The 18,958-nt window shown below is 39.0% G+C and overlaps 1 protein-coding gene across 7 annotated transcripts; it reads right to left on the reverse strand.

Annotated features, from left to right (window-relative positions):
• Positions 1-649: 649 nt before the first annotated feature.
• On the reverse strand, positions 650-7,457 carry LOC107817973 (uncharacterized). 7 transcript variants are annotated; one of them, XM_016643872.2, is made up of 11 exons: positions 7,163-7,457; positions 6,578-6,675; positions 6,007-6,192; positions 5,797-5,908; positions 5,672-5,705; positions 5,289-5,326; positions 5,131-5,165; positions 4,903-5,055; positions 1,447-3,908; positions 1,167-1,244; positions 650-1,052 (listed from the first exon to the last, which is right to left on the reverse strand). In XM_016643872.2, exons 2-11 carry the CDS (start codon positions 6,646-6,648, stop codon positions 985-987), a joined length of 3,237 nt encoding a protein of 1,078 aa, XP_016499358.1. In that variant the 5' UTR covers positions 6,649-6,675; positions 7,163-7,457; the 3' UTR covers positions 650-984. The 7 variants fall into 7 exon arrangements, with proteins under 7 accessions (XP_016499358.1, XP_016499355.1, XP_016499356.1 ...); XM_016643869.2 differs by having other exon boundaries at positions 5,289-5,329; XM_016643870.2 differs by lacking the exon at positions 7,163-7,457 and adding an exon at positions 6,913-7,160 and having other exon boundaries at positions 5,289-5,329.
• Between the last annotated feature and the right edge of the window lie 11,501 nt (positions 7,458-18,958).

Here is an 18,958-nt window from a genome sequence, read left to right on the forward strand (position 1 = left end):
AATTACACCCAAAAATTATGTATAAGTGCAACTTTAATCACGTTTTTAAGTTCGGTACAAATACTGAACTGAACTTCAGTTTGAGAAGAAGAAGATGCACGCACAAGAAGACGCAAGTTTTGTGCCAACAGTGGCTAGGTGTGCAATACTTTTAAATATAAGCCACAAAAGTAGCCACCTGTTATAAAAGTCCTTGGACTGGCATCATAGTAAGTAGATGTGGGTAAATCTGGGTGTCGAGTTCAAACAAACTTGTTATAGAAGCCTCAAGCCAGCAAAATTTCAACCGAGCTGAACTCAGTGTATCGTGCGTAACTGAAATGAGATGCTTAATACAAGTGTTCTTCTTGCTCCAACTTATTTGATACTTGTCTTATTAATTATCAACCTGACCAATTTTCAAAACTAGAATAGATTAGGTTAACTCTTCGTTCTAGTTAAATCTTAATCAAATCGAGTTGAATTTAGTTTTGACTTCACTTGGACTTGTAACAGGCTTAATTGCAACTTATTTTGGCTACTCGATTAGATTACCATAGCAATAAGATCAAAAATCTCAATTTTCCAAAAGCCACGCCTAATATTACGTTGAACCAAGACAATGAGCTTGCTGAATCTGTATTCTGTTGTAAGCTACAACCAAGTGTAATTTAAATGAAAAAAAGTAATCTGGAAATTTTAAGTAATATAAACAAGAGACTCTTCTGTGTTCAAATCACAAACCAAATGTGGAACTTAAACTACAAAAGAAAATATGTTTGTAACAGCGAATCTACAATGTGCACGTGACAATACATTCTATTAGGTCTTGTCCCCTTAACCCCTCTCCTCACCGGGGCCAAGTAACTGAAGTATCTCTAGGTGTGCTGAGGATCCAGAAAGGTAATTTTTTTATATAAAAAAAATTATTGTTAATATAGAAAAAGCTAAAGAAACTAGTGCCCCGATCCATGGTCAGAAGCAACACATTACATGGCAGGTTTGTCATCGAAGTTTGGCATCATTCTGTTTGCTCCCCTTGAATGCTGAAAGAGAGAAGAATGATCTTGTTGCTGAAACATAAAGCACCACAAAATTAAGGACAAAGAACATACGCATCATTATCATGTAATGTTACAAGTTATGGCAAGAAAGTAAGTCAAAGTGGAAAAGAAAAAAGTTGTAACCTTTTGTTGTAGTCACTGAAACTGAGATATGGCTTTCTTGCAATTTCTGAGCAGAAAATCTGCCTATACCATTTGGTGCTGCAAACAAGAATGTTCCTTTAGGTTTATCAAATTAGGATAATGCACAAAAATCCATAACAAATGAACCATAGTCCATCTGAAAGCATTTTAATACTTGCATATGTGCAATGATTAAAATTAACAAACAACTTAAACAGTCAATTAGAAAAGACAGAGGGGCTTGAAAAACCAGTTGATGTGAAGCACAAGAACAATATACCAGATAGCTCGTAGACTTCAGATGATGACGACTTCTGTCGCCCAACATTTTTTGCATGAAGTGTAGCCTTCTTAAGTAGGTTGTCAGAACTTCTCTTAGTGAGAATTTTAGAATCCTCTAAATCATCCTCTCCTTCAGAAAATATAGAGAGGCTTGAAAAACCAGTTGAGTTTGCATCGTTCTTACTCTTCCGGGTAAACTTCAGAAGCCGCTTTAAACCTTTAGGCGCATCCTTCTGATAGACCATGGTTGGAGGATTCTCAGCATTACCCCAGTCAATAACGTCAGTTTCACTGTTGTCTTCGAGCAGCATTTGAGAAAGAGAATGACGAACTCGTGGACTTGAGACTCTTACAGGTGCAACATCATCCAGAGATTCATTATTACAGAAATCACCATTACTTGGAATGGACTGATCCTCATGTTCCTCTATTTCCACCCAGGCACTAGGTGAGATGTTTGGTTCTCCTTCAACCTTTGTTTTTGTTGTAGAATCTTCGATCTGTCCAAAATCATCTGTGTCATTTGGAGTAACCTTATCAAACCTTTCTGTGTTTTCACATATCTGGGGGTTCTTTGACTGAGTTTCAGAGTCTTTATCTTCATGGACTTCTAAATCTTCAAGACCCCTATCCTGCAGTTGATTAACAGGATCAAATGAAACAGAAGCCATCTCTTCCTCTTCCATTTGAACTAAATCTACAGTGTCTGCCACACACTCTTCAGGCTGAGATGAAACTTTAACCTTTCTCACTGGACTAAGACCAGATCCAATACCTGAGCCCTTACGAAGAAAAGGCTTTGGCTCCTTTGATTCCAGAGGCACCACGCTACTTCTCTTTGTTACCTTGCTGAGCTTAGGTTTCACTGAGAAAGCAGAATCTTCAGAAGCAGGCTGAACTTTGGATCTTCTAGGTTTGCTAGTTTTTGTCACAGTTTCTAGCTTCTTTTCACTTACACCTTTAACGCTCTTTTTGGTATCATGCTGTGTTGCTCTCCCGGTCTTTCGTTGTAATATCTCAACCTTTGTAGCGGTTGGCACCGGCTGTGATATTCTGCGGGTAGGTGTAGGACCTGCAGGAATAGCAGGTGATATCCCTGCAGCTCTTGGTGAAGGTGCAGATGACCATGACTTGCGGGTTGCTGGCAACGTTGATGGTTTCAATGGAACTTTCTTTACAACTGCAGGTTTAGGAGTTCCACTTCTGGGATTGGCAGATTCAAATAAGTTCTTCACTGCTTTCTGTGTTCTCTTTATACTTGATTTTTTATTATCACTACTTGCATTTCTTGAGACCATCTCCGCTTTTCTCTCATCAAGCTTTTGCTGCAGTGCTTTAATTTGCTTTTCCTTCTCTCCTTGCTTCCTGGTAGTTTCACCACGAAGTTTCTCATCCCTCTTTTCTTTGTAATGATCATAGAAACCACCTCTACACTCGTTGGAAAGACGTTGGAGTTTGCTATCACTAGGTGCCAGGTTCTGATATTTGGTAGGCTTGGTTTCCATCATTTTCATCAGCAATTGGTTTAGTTCTGCTTCCTTTTTTCGAGTCCATTCAACTGAGGCATTTAATTTCTCACTTGTTTCTTCATACTGGTTAGGGAGAGACTCCTTTCTCTTTTCCTCGGGACTAGATGCTCTTTCTTGAGGTAAGTTTGGTTTGCAATCATTGTCAGCAGCCTCAGCATCATAGCTTTCTGGAGTTGGATGAGACTCTGGATTCATTTCTGAAGCACTCTCGATTTCATGATCTTCCAATTTATTGGAAGCTAAGGAAGCTGCTGGATCACGAGAAGCAACATTTACAGGGTTAGCACGTTCACACACCCCTGAACTCCATCTTCTCAATACCGCTTTATTAGCAACTGAGACATTCAATAATGGCTTTGTCTTCTGAAAATCTACTGTTTGACCTCTCTGTTTGCTTTCAAAAAGATTAATTGCATCTTGCACGCTTATTCTTTGTACATTGTTCTCAGATTTTTTTGAGGTTTTCTCACATTCTTCCCCATCATCATTATCGCTTGCAGATTCATCTTTATGAGAGAATGACCTTTCCCTGGCAGGAAAGAAATTCAGACTCTTTATTGTTAAAGCAGTGGATCTTCGTGATCCAGAGCGCCCAATTTGGACTCTTCGCATTGGAGATGCAGACCTCCTTGGTGATGCAGATCTCATAAGAGTCCGACTCCTTGCCACCGCTGGTTGTTCCTCCTCACTTGTCGAAGATGATTCCTCACTTGCTGATGAGATTTGCCTCTCAAGCTGAGCAGCTTTTGCAGGCGAGGCTCTATACTTCACAGCTGTATCTGACTGTGATGCTCTCGATGTCTTACAATTCCTCCCTTCTGGACCAATTTTCTCAGTCCTGACATCGTTGTTAGACAGAGATGGTTCTTTAGCAGGAAAAGCGCCAGTTACGTTTTCCTGCTGCAATGCAACAATCTTCTGCAGACAGTACCTAAAATAGACAGCACATTATCGGTCATTACCAGTTGCACATATTTCGGTTCTAGAATATTCAATTTCAGCTCATTGATAGGTGGAAGGAGCCTATTTACAAATTAAACTACATATAAAAAGAAATACATTCATTGCTTCAATTTTTCAGTTTCCAAAGTCCTATTGCCCCAAGAAAGTGAACGCTTCCCCCTCTCCACATTTTTTCAGAAGAGTTTGGATGAAGAATTTTGCAATCTCTCCTTAACGAACATTTGTGCAGAAACAATCTCCAATTTAAACTGGTCAAACTAAGAAGCACTAAAGGTCTTCAAGATGGAATTTCCTTGTATGAGCAAGGGTAGCTAAGTCACCTTAATTCTACAAAGGGAACAGTCATACAACAACAACAACAAAAAACCCAGTGTAATCCCATGAGTGGGGTCTGGGGAGGGTAGTGTGTACGCAGGCCGTACCCCTACCTTGTGAAGGTAGAAAGGTTGCTTCCGATAGACCCTTGGCTTAAGAAACACTAAACAGGAAGCAACCAACAATAACAACACAAGAAAAAAAAACAAAGACACTATGTAATAACAAAGATCTAAAAATAAGAAATACAAGAATACTACTAACAATTTTGGTAAGAAAAAGGGAACAGTCATAATATTGTCAAAATCCGAAATCAAATCTCTCCTCTCAACCAAATGAGTCTATGTCACTAGAACAGGTTGGAAGACCTCCGATCAACACATTGACAATTCAAAAATACCCCTTCACAATTGGAGTACTTCACTTCCAAATTTCCTCTTACTATTAAGTTCTGGTAGTTGACCATTGAATCGAAGGGTAATAGTTTCTTCCCTTATAATATGATCACTCAAAGTAGAATAGCAAACTAAAAAGTTTATAGAAATGAAAAGAAATGGTGATAGAACATAGAAATTACTACACAATTTTGTTATAGGTAAAAACAAAACCTTTCTGGCTTCAGGCGCCTATCCTGTCCATTAGCTTACCTTAAGTCAACAGCTCCAAAATAGTAAGAGAACTTTTCTATGTTAGTGATATCCTCAAAAGAGCATTTGGTGCCAACAGCTTTGTCAAAAACAGCAGCCAATTCCCCTGTTAGTGCAGCGAGCCTCAAGTCCATTGCGCGCAACAATTCATTCCTGTTTACCGTGAGGATTTTAGGAGATGCTAGAATAATTACAGAATTTAAAATTTCAAGAGTCTCAAGGACATACTTGGAGGCATCTGATGAAGAAGGGTGATCATCAGCCTGGGTAGAAATCAGTAATCATGTTAGCTTCACATCGTATAATCATATATAAGCAATAATCTCTGAGAAATAAAAAGAAAAAGTAAAAAAGGATGACTCAGGAACAGGGAGAGATCAAATTACATCAACTGTTGATGCCGCACTATTTGAGTAGCTGCTGCCTGCTGAAAATAAGAGAAAGAAGGATGTAACGTGCTCTGCGGTTCTTTTTTCTTTTGAGGGACGTTCTATGAAGGGTAGGTTGCATAGCCAACATAGTCCAACTAGTCTAGACATAATTCAAAGCAGAAAAGGACAGCAACAACAACAACTAAACCTCAGTCCCAAACAAGTTGAGGTGGGCTATATGATTCCTTACTCACCATGTTACTTCATATAAACTCATCTCAAGTTTACAAAACAAAATAATAATAATAATAATAATAATAATAATAATAATAATAATAAATAAATAAATAAATAAATAAATAAAAAATAATAATAATAATAATTATAGTAAAACCAACCTGTTTCCCTACTCCCAACATGATCTTCGTGACCCTAAAAGAGTAAAGGAGCTTAGTATTCTGCTTGTCACATGTTTCTATGAAATAACTGAAGGGGCAAAAGGATGTTAAAAAGAATAAAGCACCTTTGAATATAAAGAAACATGAAACTTCCGAGCATCTTCAAGCTGTGATATTTCATTTACCATCGCCTTGGCCACATCAATTATATCTAATGAATTGATAATACGAAGAAATCTTGGGAAAAAAAGAAGAGGGAATTGCAGTGTGAGAATATGAACCCTTAGAACTAATAAAGAAATAGTTTGAAGCAAATGATGCTGTCTGACTAAAACCTGATTAACGTGGAATTCGTAAACCATTTAGCATCGCTAAGATTTCCCAGAGGTTTAAATTTGAAACTGGAATCTGATCCTTTGTAGTACAAAGATTTGATTTTGGGAGAATGCAGCACTAATTGCTCCAGAAGCCCAGAGGATGCTGCCTCTACCTTTTTGCCATAGCACATATGTGCCTCATACCTGCGTCAACATTCTCAAAAAATTGTTGAACAAGCTCATTTGTGATCCAAAGTAGCGTCAATGCCGAGTTCACTAATTATTTTGTTAGTTGAACAAGCTCATTTGTGATCCTAAGTAACTCTATATACGACACAACAGGTCATTTTAGTTAGTTGCACTTGGCCAATGAATTGTCAGTCTTAAGATCTTATCCACACTTTATTTTGACCAAAGAATACATTGAGTGAAAGATTGATCAAACCACTTAAAGATGTAATTGCAAGAACAACAAGATGAAAGGAAGGAAACAAAGGTCAATGAAGGACCCTATGACATTTTGGTGAGATAAAGAACTACTATATTGTAACATGATTGAAAATAGTTTAATAGAAAACAGAAGTCTAACCTGCCCCGGCTTGGAAAAATCTGAAATTCAACATACTCAAGCAAAACATCAGCATCTACACCTCCCTCCATTTTGATTTCTCAAAAGTAGTACTCAACCTGGTGATACAAAACTAAATAGAAACTTATCTAACATACATTGACTTCTATCAAGAATTCATTTAATTATCAAGAACAACAACAAAAAAATAGCTGTCGAATCAACACATAACCTGATCAAGATTTTCAGAAGAGAAGATAATATTGTTTAAGGGAACTAAAATTTAAGCAAGATTGCCTAAACTATTTCTTAAACAACCAAACAAGCAGAGCAAAATTAAATTCCACCATACGTACCAACAACTTGATAAAACATAGTAAACCGGAATTGAGCTAACACAATGAAGACCCCACCAACCCACATTCAAAATCAGATCTACCAATTAAAATAAAAATCCAATCTTGGCAATTGTACAGCAAAAGGACCATCTTATAAGAAGTCAAATGTCAAACATTGTTCTATATGCATGAACTCATATAATATTCTTGTGTGTGTGTGTGTGTGTGTAAAATGTAAATGCAGGTGAATTGAAAGAAAGTAACTTACAGAAAATGAGCAGAGGACAGAAGAAAGATTTTATAAATTTGATGAACATCTCAATTCTCAGGTGTAAAAGTTACAGTCTTTGTTTATCTTTTCTTTGACTTTAAACTTATGGGACAGATATACAGTGGAGTAAATGTGGGAGCTAAAAGCACAAAAAGGACACAACTTTGAGTGTGAGGGAGAAGATAAAAAGGGTAAAGCTGAGGAACAGTACAGTGTGTGTTGATTTGAAAATATTAACATTTGCACCAAATCAAAACGCATATCATTGTTTTTAAAATACCAAACGTTTTCTGGGGATTGAAAGTGCAAAAAGGATAGTAATTTATTAGTACAATGAAAGACAACGAAAGCAGTGGGGACAATCAGTGAATGTATGATGATGTGTTTATTATTGCACCGAACTATAGGCTCGTGATGTCACGTTTCTCTACTACTACTCCTCCTATTTCTTTATGATTTTTTTCAAGCTTAGTTTGATTATTAAATTACTGAGTGGTCCTCTCGTCTTCATATTGTTTTTGTGATTGTGTTGTTATTACCTTTTCCTTCCCTTCTGCTTGTGGTTTAGTAATTTTTGTATTAGTTGCAAGTGTAATCCTTAATGTGCTGTGTTAAAAAAGAAAGAAACAAAGCAATCCCATTACATTACTTCTTCCCGTAAAATTTTACTTATCTACCCTATTTTTAAAATTTATTTACCCTTAATATTAAAGTTTTAACTTATTTAGAAGTTGATACACAATTTATCAGTCATATACAAAATAATGTATTAAAATCTAATTTTCCCTATTTTTCTCTCCCTCTTCTTCCTCACTCAAATTCCCTATCCTGCCGGGAGAATTATTGAACTTCAAAGGTCCCTTGGACTTGACAAAGGTAGTATCTTTGTCGATAAAGTTCATAGGATTCTTGAAGTCAATTTCTGGTCCTTCGGTAGAGCAAAGCATGTAATCAATTACACTACTGAAAATCAAATTGACATACTTATTACTAATTAAATGTGTCGATATTAATCCATTAAAAACTCATTGACAAATATTAAAATATTTCAAAAGTTTGAATTCGAAAATCGAATTTTGTGAATTGTTATTTGTTTGTATTGGGAATGTACTTCAAATTTTTAAATTTACTCTCTCTCATAAAGTTGAAAAGATACTTCAAATTTTTTAAAGAACATAAAATTCCATCAAAAACAAAGTTACTGTTGTCTATCAAAGATTTAGTTTGGGACCTCGAATTTTCTTGATATAAAAATATACATGGGAACGTCGGACATATATACTTTATATTTCTTGACTTGGAAGATTAACGTAACAGGCTCTCAAAACCACCACTTTACTCTTGTGTGCCTTTTGATTTTTATCCAAATCTTGAGGCAACATTAATTCTTACTCATTTTCTATTTTTTGGATGTTTTCCTCCGTGTGAATTATGGCGACAATTACAGGCCAGCGACAGCATAATAATATCTTCTTCCCATCTTGTCTCTAGCAGTGTTTTAAAAGGTATTTCTGGGACTCGCCCGGGGCTCGCCCCTGGACGGGGCACTTGCAAAACGCCATGGGGCTCATGTATGGGGCTTAGTTTTGTGAAGCTTACATCCCAAGCGCTCGACCGTGTGCCCTAAACACGCCTAACGCCCAATGCTCGGGGCTCGCCTAATAGTTCTAATGCAAATCACTTGTCGAATTTCCTAATTAATATCGTTGGCCTTCAAAATTCTTTAACAAATTAATGATAAAAGTTATATTCATCGATAGAAATATGAAGATTGAGCATAACTCTAATAATGAGACATAGTATTGCGAATTTATATCTTCACTTGTTATTGGTCGTGTCTTAATTCATTTGTCCCTATTGTTATACATTTTTATTAATTTGATATCTTAAACTAATTTGTATTTATTCATGAAGGAGTAATATTTTAATTATCGTACTAATAAGATTTATTAATTATTTATTTTTAGGAAGGTAAAATGTAGAGTTTGATAAAAAAATTTAAAGAAATGTAAGTTTTTAATTATTTGAAAGTTAAGACATTATACGTGATTTATGCATTACTTATACTTAAGAATCATGCTAGATTTTTTTTCTATGGGTTCCTTTAATTTTCTTTTAATTTTTAACTTTTAATTTATATTTTATATTTTTTTGTGTTATTATGTTATTTTATTAATTTATAAATTAAAACTTTTAAAGATCCATGGGGCTTATCCCCCCCCCCCCTCTTCCTGCCTCCAGGCTTACGCCCCGCCCCATATCAAGTAAAACGCCCTGTCTCACGCCCCCGCCTTTTAAAACATTGCTTGTAAGTAGCGTATAATAGATTGTTTTGACTAGTTTTTTGTACACACACACACACACACACACACACACACACACACACACATATATATATATATATATATATATATATATATATATATATATTTATAATTTTCTTCAATTTTTATGCAATTTTATCTGTTTATAAATATTTAATGTCATTATATTATTTTATAAAAATATTAAAAACTAAATACCTATGGGGCTTACGCCTCGCTGAGGCATATGTAAAACGTCTCGCCTTACGCACACGCCTTTTAAAATATTGGTCTCTAGTACTCATCCACTCTTCCCATTTAATTTATTCTTTTTTATAAACTAGTTAATTTGTCCCCGCTTCGCACGGTTATAAGAAACAATAGTATAGTAGATGAAGTATATAATTGTTTTTGTCTAAATTTAGTTGAGATAAAAGAGATACAAATTTTATTTATATGCATACATAATTTAATCCTATGAATTGATTATACTATAAATATAAATTAGCTTTAATTACAAACCAAGCTTGCAATTTCCTTAATTCAAGCACTATACATGTTACAACTTACAAGAGAGGGGTATCCAAATTGTTCCTTGATCAGTAGCATAAATAATATACATCCACTCCACCGCATCACTTCAGCAAATGCTTTATAAATACTTTAAGAAAAAAGATGAAATATGAATGATGATTTACAAAATCAAATGCATAAAATAAAATTGAACATATAAGGAGAAAGTATTTAAGAGGCTCAAAAGTATTATATTACATTAACAAAAGATGACGGGGCATTAAAACATTGTATAATCTCAAACATATCTATTTTTATTTTTTTATTTTTTCAGAATCACTGCTCAAATAACAGCTTCCTCGAATCATATTCTTTTGAATACTATACTCAAACATTAAAGTGTTTATTATCAATAAAATAATTATATACCATGAAGTCTTTACCAATGCAGTAACTTAGATCATTAGATATATTTACACAATTTTTATGAAAAGTAATTTTTAATGTCTAGCCTAATTGCTCCCTAGGGAAACATAGGAGGAACTTCAAGTATTAACGTATCCCCAAAAGACTGCTTTGCTGCTCCTTCAAACATGCCAAACTGACTATTACGTTACCTTTTTGTTTCGTTTATTCTTTATTTCCTTTTACTTCTTTTTTCTACACATTTCTTCTTCTTATTTTCTTATTTCTCCTGGGCTCATAACTGCATATCCAACCAGTCTCAAGTCACAATACAAAATGCCTCTTTTTTCTTCCTAATTTGGTGAAATATATCTCTTTTCTCCAAATAAGTGAGAAGTGAGACGAAAGTTATATTGACCAAAATGATGTTTGATATTGCCCGTAAGCATTAGAATATTGTACTCGAGTGTATGTTTTAAACATCCAGAATCTATCAAAGAGCTCATGAATGCATATGTTTGTGAACTTGTAAAATGAAAATAAATAAATAAATAAATTATACACTTGTAAAAAATAAATAAAAAAAAGGTAAACAGAAAAAGCTCGGACTCAAGTTTAAAATTATTCTCTTCACATAATTATTAGACATCTTTAAATATATTGAGTTTTAATAATAACTTCCCTTTTTATAAATATTTACTTGACTTTTAATTATTTGTTCTTTATTTTGTATCAATACAGAAATTAAAGAAGAGGGGAAAAAAAAAAGCGATCATAAGTGATTTGCAATTCGAATCTTCTGCAATTGTTTTTCCTTCTCATTTATGTCTTCCTTTCCTTATTCTTTTCCTTTAACCTTTGACCTTTCTCTTTCTTTCCCTTTTAATTTCTCGCACCCCTTAAAATTTGCAGCCCTTTTCACGGGATACTGAATCCCACCAAAATAACCAAGCAAAATCATTTTTAACCCCAGATTTTTTTTCAAAATTTTCTAGAGTTTTGATTCTTTCCCCAAATTAATTTTTCGACTGTATCAACATCTTATCACCCTCACCTATAAATTCAGCGCAGAGGGGATTCATAGAGGATACCATTGAAGCCGCTAAATCATGGTACCTCCGCAGCATAGACACGTAAAATACCGGATGAACTCCGATAGGCTAGGAGGCAAAGCAAGCCTGTATGAAACCTCTCCAATTCGCTCAAACACCTCAAATAGACCGATGAACCTTGGACTTAGAAACCTCATAATACCTTTTATCGGCGAGACTTTCAAGAGAACCTTCTCACCCACCACCACCACCACCACCACCACCACCAACAACAACAACAACCTAGTATAATCCCATTAGTGGGGTCTGGGGAGGGTAGTGTGTACGCAAACCTTACATCTACCCTCGGGTAGAGAGGCTGTTTCTGATAGACCCTCGGCTCCCTCCCTCCAAGAACTCCCCACCTTGCTCTTGGGGTGACTCTAACTCACAACCTCCATAAATGATAAATCACGTGCCTTCTGATCCGCGTAAATCTTCTGTCTGGACTGAGCTGTGCGAAGTCGCTCTTGAATCAACTTTACCTTATCTAAGGCATCCTTTACCAAATCAGTACCATATAACCTAACATCGCTGGGCTCAAACCAATCAATGGGGGGACGATACCGCCGACCATACAAGGCCTCAAATGAGACATCTCATTGCTGGACTGATAGCTGTTGTTATAAGAAAACTCAGCCAATGGTAAGAATCAGTCCTTCTGCCCTTCGAAGTCAACCACACATACTCTGAGCATATCCTCTAGAATCTGAACTGTCCACTTCGACTGCCCGTCAGTCTGTAGATGTAAGGGCATGCTGAGCTCTACCCGGGTATCCAACTCACTCTGTACAGCCTCCAAAAATGTGAAGTGAACTGAGTGCCTTTAGCTGAAATGATGGAAATAGGCACGCCATGCAACCAGACGATTTTCTTAATATAAATATAAGCCAACCTCTCTGAATTGTAAGTAGTCACCACTGGAATAAAGTGTGCATACTTGGTCAGTCTGTCGACAATGACCCAAACGACATCGAATTTCCTCAACGTTCGCGGAAATCCAACTACGAAATTCATAGTAAAGCGCTCTCATTTCCACTTCTAGTATAACCATCTGCTAAAGTAGGCCACCTGACCTCTGGTGCTCGTATTTAACCTGCCATTCAGATATCTAGCCACATACTCAACTATGTCATTCTTCATCCGCTGCCACCAGTAATGCTGTCTCAGGTCACGATACATCTTCATGGCACCTAGATGAATAGAATAACATGAATTGTGTTCCCCCTGGCCCTCCTCTAGAATCGCCTCCCTCAGGCCATCAATACTAGGAACAAATAAGTGACCCTGGAGCCACAGAACACCATCATCACCGATATTAACCTCCTTTGCATCACCCCGTAGCGCCGTCTCTCTAAGGACTAGCAAGTGCGGATTATCATACTAACGAGCCTTGATCCGCTCGAATAAGGAAGACTGAGCCACAACACATGCAAGAACTCGACTGGGCTCCAAAATATCCAACCTCACAAGTCGGTTAGCTAAGGACTAGATGTCCAAAGCCAATGGTCACTGCTCCGCTGAAATGAATATCAAACTACCCATACTCTCGGCCTTTCTGCTCAAGGTATCCGCGACCACATTCGCCTTGCCCGGATGATAGAGGATGATAATATCATAATCCTTCAGTAACTCAAGCCACATACGCTGCCACAGATTAAGATCCCTCTACTTAAACAAACGCTGCAAACTGCAGTGATCAGTGTAGACCTCGCACGACATCCCATAAAGATATTGGCTCTATATCTTGATACATCCCCGAACCGGAGGGCAAAACCAACATCGATGTTGTAGTAAATGCGGTCTTGAGCTTCTGAAAGTTCGCCTCGCAATCATCGAACCATCTAAACCGAGCACCCTTCTAGGTCAATCTAGTCAAAGGAGCTGCAATAGACGAGAAACCATCCACAAACCGGCGATAATAACCTGCAAGTCCCAAGAAACTCCTGATCTCGGTCGTTATGGTAGGATAAGGCCAACTATGAACTGCCTCGATCTTCCTGGGATCCATCTTAATATATACTCACCTGATACGACATGCCCCAAAAAAGCCACAGAATCTAACTAGAACTCGCACTTAGAGAACTTAATATATAGCTTTTGTTCCCGCAAGGTCTGAAGTATTATCCTCAAATGCTGCTCGTGCTCTTCCATACTACGCGAGTAGATCAATATGTCATCAATGAAGACAATGACAAATGAGTCAAGATATGGCCTGAACACCCGATTCATCAATTCCATAAACGTCGTCGGGGTATTAGTCAAGCCAAAGGACATCATTAGAAACTTATAGTGTCCATATCTAGTCCGTAAAGCCGTACCCGAAGCACGAATCTTCATCTAATGATACCCAGATCTCAAGTCGATCTTCAAAAATACTCTAGCACCCTATAGCTGATCAAAAGAATCATCAATGCACGGCAACAAGTACTTATTCTTGATGGTGACTTTGTTCAGCTGGCGGTAATTAATGCATATTCGCATAATCCCATCCTTCTTCTTCACAAATAATACAGGTGCACCCTAAGGCAACACACTCAGCCTGATGAACCCCTTCTCAAGCAACTCTTATAGTTGTTCCTTCAAATCCCTCAGCTCCTTTGGAGCCATGCGGTAATGCGAAGTAGAGATAGGTTGGGTTCCTAGAACCAAATCAATGCCGAAATTAATATCCCGATCCGGTGGCATACATGGTAGATCAACAGGAAATACGCCGGAAAACTCCCATACCACCGGCACTGAATCTATCGTGAGAGTCTTTACAATGGTATCCCGAACAAAGGCCAGATAGGCCAGACAATCCTTCTCGACCATATATCGATCCTTCGAGAAGGAAATAACCCGACTAAAACTACCAATATATGAACCCCTACACTCCAATCTAGGCAACTCAGGCATCGCCAGGGTAACAGTCTTGGCATGGAAATCGAGAATGGCATGGTACAGAGACAACCAGTCCATGCTCAGGAGAATCTCAAAATCAATCATATCGAGCAATAGCAGATCTGCCCTGGTCTCATAACTACTCAAAGTCACTACACAGGACCGGTAAACTCGATCAACAATAACAGAATTACCCCGCTGGCGTGGACACATATACAGGAACACCCAAGGACTCACGAGATACATACAGATAAAGAGCAAGTAGAGAAGAGACATAGGAATAAGTAGACCCTGGATCAAATAGTATCAAAGCATCTCTACGGCAGACAGAAATAGTACATGTGATCACTGCATCGGAGGCGACTGCCTCTGGCTGGCTGGGAAAGCATAGAATCTAGCTGGAGTGCCACCTAACTGGCCTTCACCTCTAGGGTGACCCCTACCCACCTGCCCTCTACCTCTGGTCGGCCGGTCGGGCGGTATGGTAGCTGGTGCAGTAATCATGGGCCGATGGTCCTGCTGTACTGCCTTGCTCCGAAGCTTGGGACAAAACCTCTTCACGTGGCCCAACTCCTCGCACTCAAAACAACCTCTCTGAGTGGTGAACTGCTGGCTCAGAGTCTGACCCTGATAGCCTGAATACCCACTGGAGGTACCCTAAATAGCCGGAGGACGGTAAGCACTCTCTGGAATAACGCTGAAGTAGGGTCGTGCCAGAGCACTCCAAGCAGGTGGTGGTGCTGAATGCATGGGCCTGCTAGGCTAGCCCCTCATGAACCGACCCCTACCCCTAGACGGGTCTCCACTGAATCCACCAAAATGCTGAGGCCGCTTATCCCTCGGCGCAACCTCTTTGATGTGGTTGCGAATACGCTCGATCCTCCAAGCTATATCCTCAACATATAGGAATGGAGTCCCTATCTCCACCTCGTGGGCCATAAAACCCTGAATCTCAGGGTGCAAACCTAAAATAAACCTTCACACCCTCTATGCATCCGTGGGGAGTATAATAGTTGCATGACGAGACAAGTCAGTGAATATTGCCTCATAATCGGTCACAGACATATGACCCTGTCGGAGCCGCTCAAACTGACCTCGAAGCTCCTCTCTCTCTGAAGGCGAAATATACTTCTCCAAGAAAAGATGTGTGAACTGATCCCAAGTCAAGGGAGGTAAGCTTGCTGGCTTGCTGAGGAGGTAAGCCTACCACATCTTCGGGCCTTGTCCTCTAGATGAAAAGTGGTGAAGTCCACCCTGTTGGACTCCAACACTCCCATATTACACAGCCTCTCCTTACACGGTCAATGAAATCATGTGGGTCCTCTATCTGCTCATCTCCAAAGACAGGAGGATGAAGTCTAGTCCACCTGTCCAACCGCTTCTGCTCCTCAATGGTCGTGGTCGGTCCGGTCTCTGGTCTAACTGCTGCAACCGGCTAAGCCTTGCCCGCAAGAAGTGCACCTGGAGTCTGATAAACGACAGCGACATGCCCTGGAGCATGAGCGGTAGGGGTCTGTGCTCCCTCTCCCGTCTGAGATGTGGCTGGATCTGCTAGAAATAGCCCAGCATAGGTTATAGAATCCATGAACCGCATCATACGGCCCATGACCTCCTGAAAGCCCGGTGCGGTCATGAAACCCGCTGGGGCTGGCTCAGTTGCAGGTACCTCATCCTGCTTCTCAATAACAGGATCCTCCATGGGATCTACTGACTGGAGCAACTCTAGGACGTCCTCGTCCTCTAACAGGAGTTGTGGCCCTCCCTCGGCCTCTGCCTCTAACAACTGGGGGAGCAACCCACTACCGCTGGAAACAGCCGTAGCACGCCGTCTCACCATCTGTGAGAGAATAAGAGAAAGATACTTAGCACAACATCAGCTACACGACAAGAGATTAAGAAAGAGAAGTTTCCTAATACCCTATAGCCTCTCGAAGATAAGTACGGACGTCTCCGCATCGATCCGTAAGACTCTACTAGGCCTGCTCATGACTCGTGAGACCTATGTGAACCTAGTGCTCTGATACCAAACTGTCACGACCCAAATTTCATAATAGATCGCAATGGCGCCCAACGATGTGGTTAGGCAATCCAACGATGAACCTCAAATTTAATTATCCAATTTAGCCTTTAAACTTAGAAATATTTATTTAATAAACAGGAATTAAACATAAAACTCATGGAAACATACGCACTACTTTATCAAAACAACGGGTATGAATAGTACATAAAATAATGTGATAGTAACGATAAGTATAACTGTGAAATTCCACGAGGAACCCCAAAACCCAGTGTGACAAATGCATGAGCAATCTGGGGAATATATAAAACTACTACAGCTACTGTCTGAAATGAAATAGACAGAAACAGTAAATAAGATAGAGGGTGACTCCGGGTGCTGCAGATCGAAGTATGGAAGGCACCTCACCACTAAGTCTCCGCGATGCGTCTACGCGCCCGTGTGACCACTCGAAGTATCTGTCTCAATACCTGCACAATCAGTGCAGAATTATAGCATGAGTACGTAAATCAATGCGCACCCAATAAATATCTAGTCTAACCTCGAAAAAGTAGTGACGAGGGGTCGACTTCACACTTACTAGTGGTCAAAATAATCAAATATATAAAGTAGACAGGTATGAAACATAACAAGTAACAACGAAACAAATAAGCTTTAATAATAAATTTTCAACATGGATCATTACAAAATCATAAGATGTCATAACCGGCCCCGAAGGCACAAAATTCAACTGATATCAATACCAAATCAAATCCAAAGTGTCACGCACGAGTCTCTCGATGCGAACGGTCCGATCCTATAAGAATAGTGTTACACAATACCGCCGAGGTGAACGACTCGATCCCATAAGTATGGTGTTACATAATCCTGCCGAGGCGAACGACCCGATCCCACAATAATAACTTACAACACTGCCAAGGCGAATAGCCTGATCCCATAAAAGTAGAGAAACACTCTCACTCGCGAAAATACATGCGAGTCGAGAAGACAAGGAACTACCGATCATTAATATTTCACAATTTCCAAGGTATGAGGCTCGATCATTACTTTTATTCAAGTCTCAATCTCAGTCATAAATTAAATAAATCAAACAAACAAGATTAATCCAAATAGCACATTTAAAGCATGATTTGAATCTAAGTCTACCCGGACATAAGCATGAATCTAGCTACGTACAGACTCTCGTCACCTCGTGTGTACGTAGCTCCCAAAACAAGTAGCACACAATAATTAATACTCTTAAGGAGATAATTCCCTCTTAAAAGATTAGGCAAGAGACTCACCTAGCTCCCAAGCTCACTATTCGGCTCTTAAACCTCACTAGAAGTCCCCAAACGATGCCGAGCAATCCGAAGCTAGTAAAAAGTCGTACAAACTAATCAATATATGCTCAAAAGTTCATAATTCATCTATTAGAGTAATTTTTAACCCAATTTGGAAAGTTCATAAAAGTTACCCCCAGGCTCACGTGCCCGGAGTCTAGAAATTTTTGAAGATAAACATTATCCATGACGTTACGAACTCAAATATATGATTTATTCCCAATTCCATGATCAATTTCATGGTCAAATTCTATTTTTACCAAACCTTATGTTTCCAACAAAATCCTACTAATTTTCATGTTAAAATCTACCCATAATCCATGTATTGAACTCATAGTTGGTAGAAATTGCTTAACTTGTGATGTTGATGAAAATCCCCCACAAGAATGCTCTCAATTTCGTCCAAGACCAAGTGAAAATGAGAGAAAAGAGAGTTAAGTCCCGTATTAAAAATCAAGTATGTCCAGGTCTCCCTTCTTCGCGATCACGGAAGGTCCTTCGCGATCGCGAAGACCAACTGCCCAACTGACTAAATTTACCCTTCGCCTTCACGATCTCCCGGTCACGTTCGCGATAAACCATCTCCCAGCCTTCCGCATTCGCTATCACCTAGTCGCGTTTGCGAAGGCCAAATGCCTTTTAGCCCACTCCGTTTCCCCCTTCTTCGCGTTCGCGAAGCTGTCTACGCGTTCACGAAGAAGGACTAGATCCTCCCTCGCGTTCACGAAGAGTAAAACCCAGTCCTCTCTCCAGGCTTCTTCGCGATCACAGGACAACCTTCGCGAAGCACACCAGCACACCAACAAATTTCAGCCAATTTAACTTTGCTCCGGGTGGTCCGAAACATACCGAGCCACCCAGGATCCCGTCCAAATGTACCAATAAGTCCATAACATACTACGGACCTACTCGAAGCCTCGGAACATATAAAATAATACCGGAACCAAGAATCGCACCTCAAAACCAAATTAATCAACTTCTAAGCTTCAAACTCATTTCAACTAACTTCGAATGCGACGAAACATACTTAGACAACTCGGAACGACGCCAAATTCTATATACAAGTCACGAATCACAATACAAACCTATTCCAAGGCTCGGAATCCCGAACGGACACTAATAACACCAAAATCCACTTCAACTCAAACTTAAGAAATTCTAAAACCTTCAAAATGTCAACTTTCAACATTAAGCGCCGAAACGCTCCCGGTCCACCCGAAACTCAATCCGAACATACGCCCAAGTCCAAAATCATCATA

Source organism: Nicotiana tabacum, chromosome 13 (genome assembly GCF_000715075.1).
Source record: "Nicotiana tabacum cultivar K326 chromosome 13, ASM71507v2, whole genome shotgun sequence".
NCBI classification, from domain to species: domain Eukaryota; kingdom Viridiplantae; phylum Streptophyta; class Magnoliopsida; order Solanales; family Solanaceae; genus Nicotiana; species Nicotiana tabacum.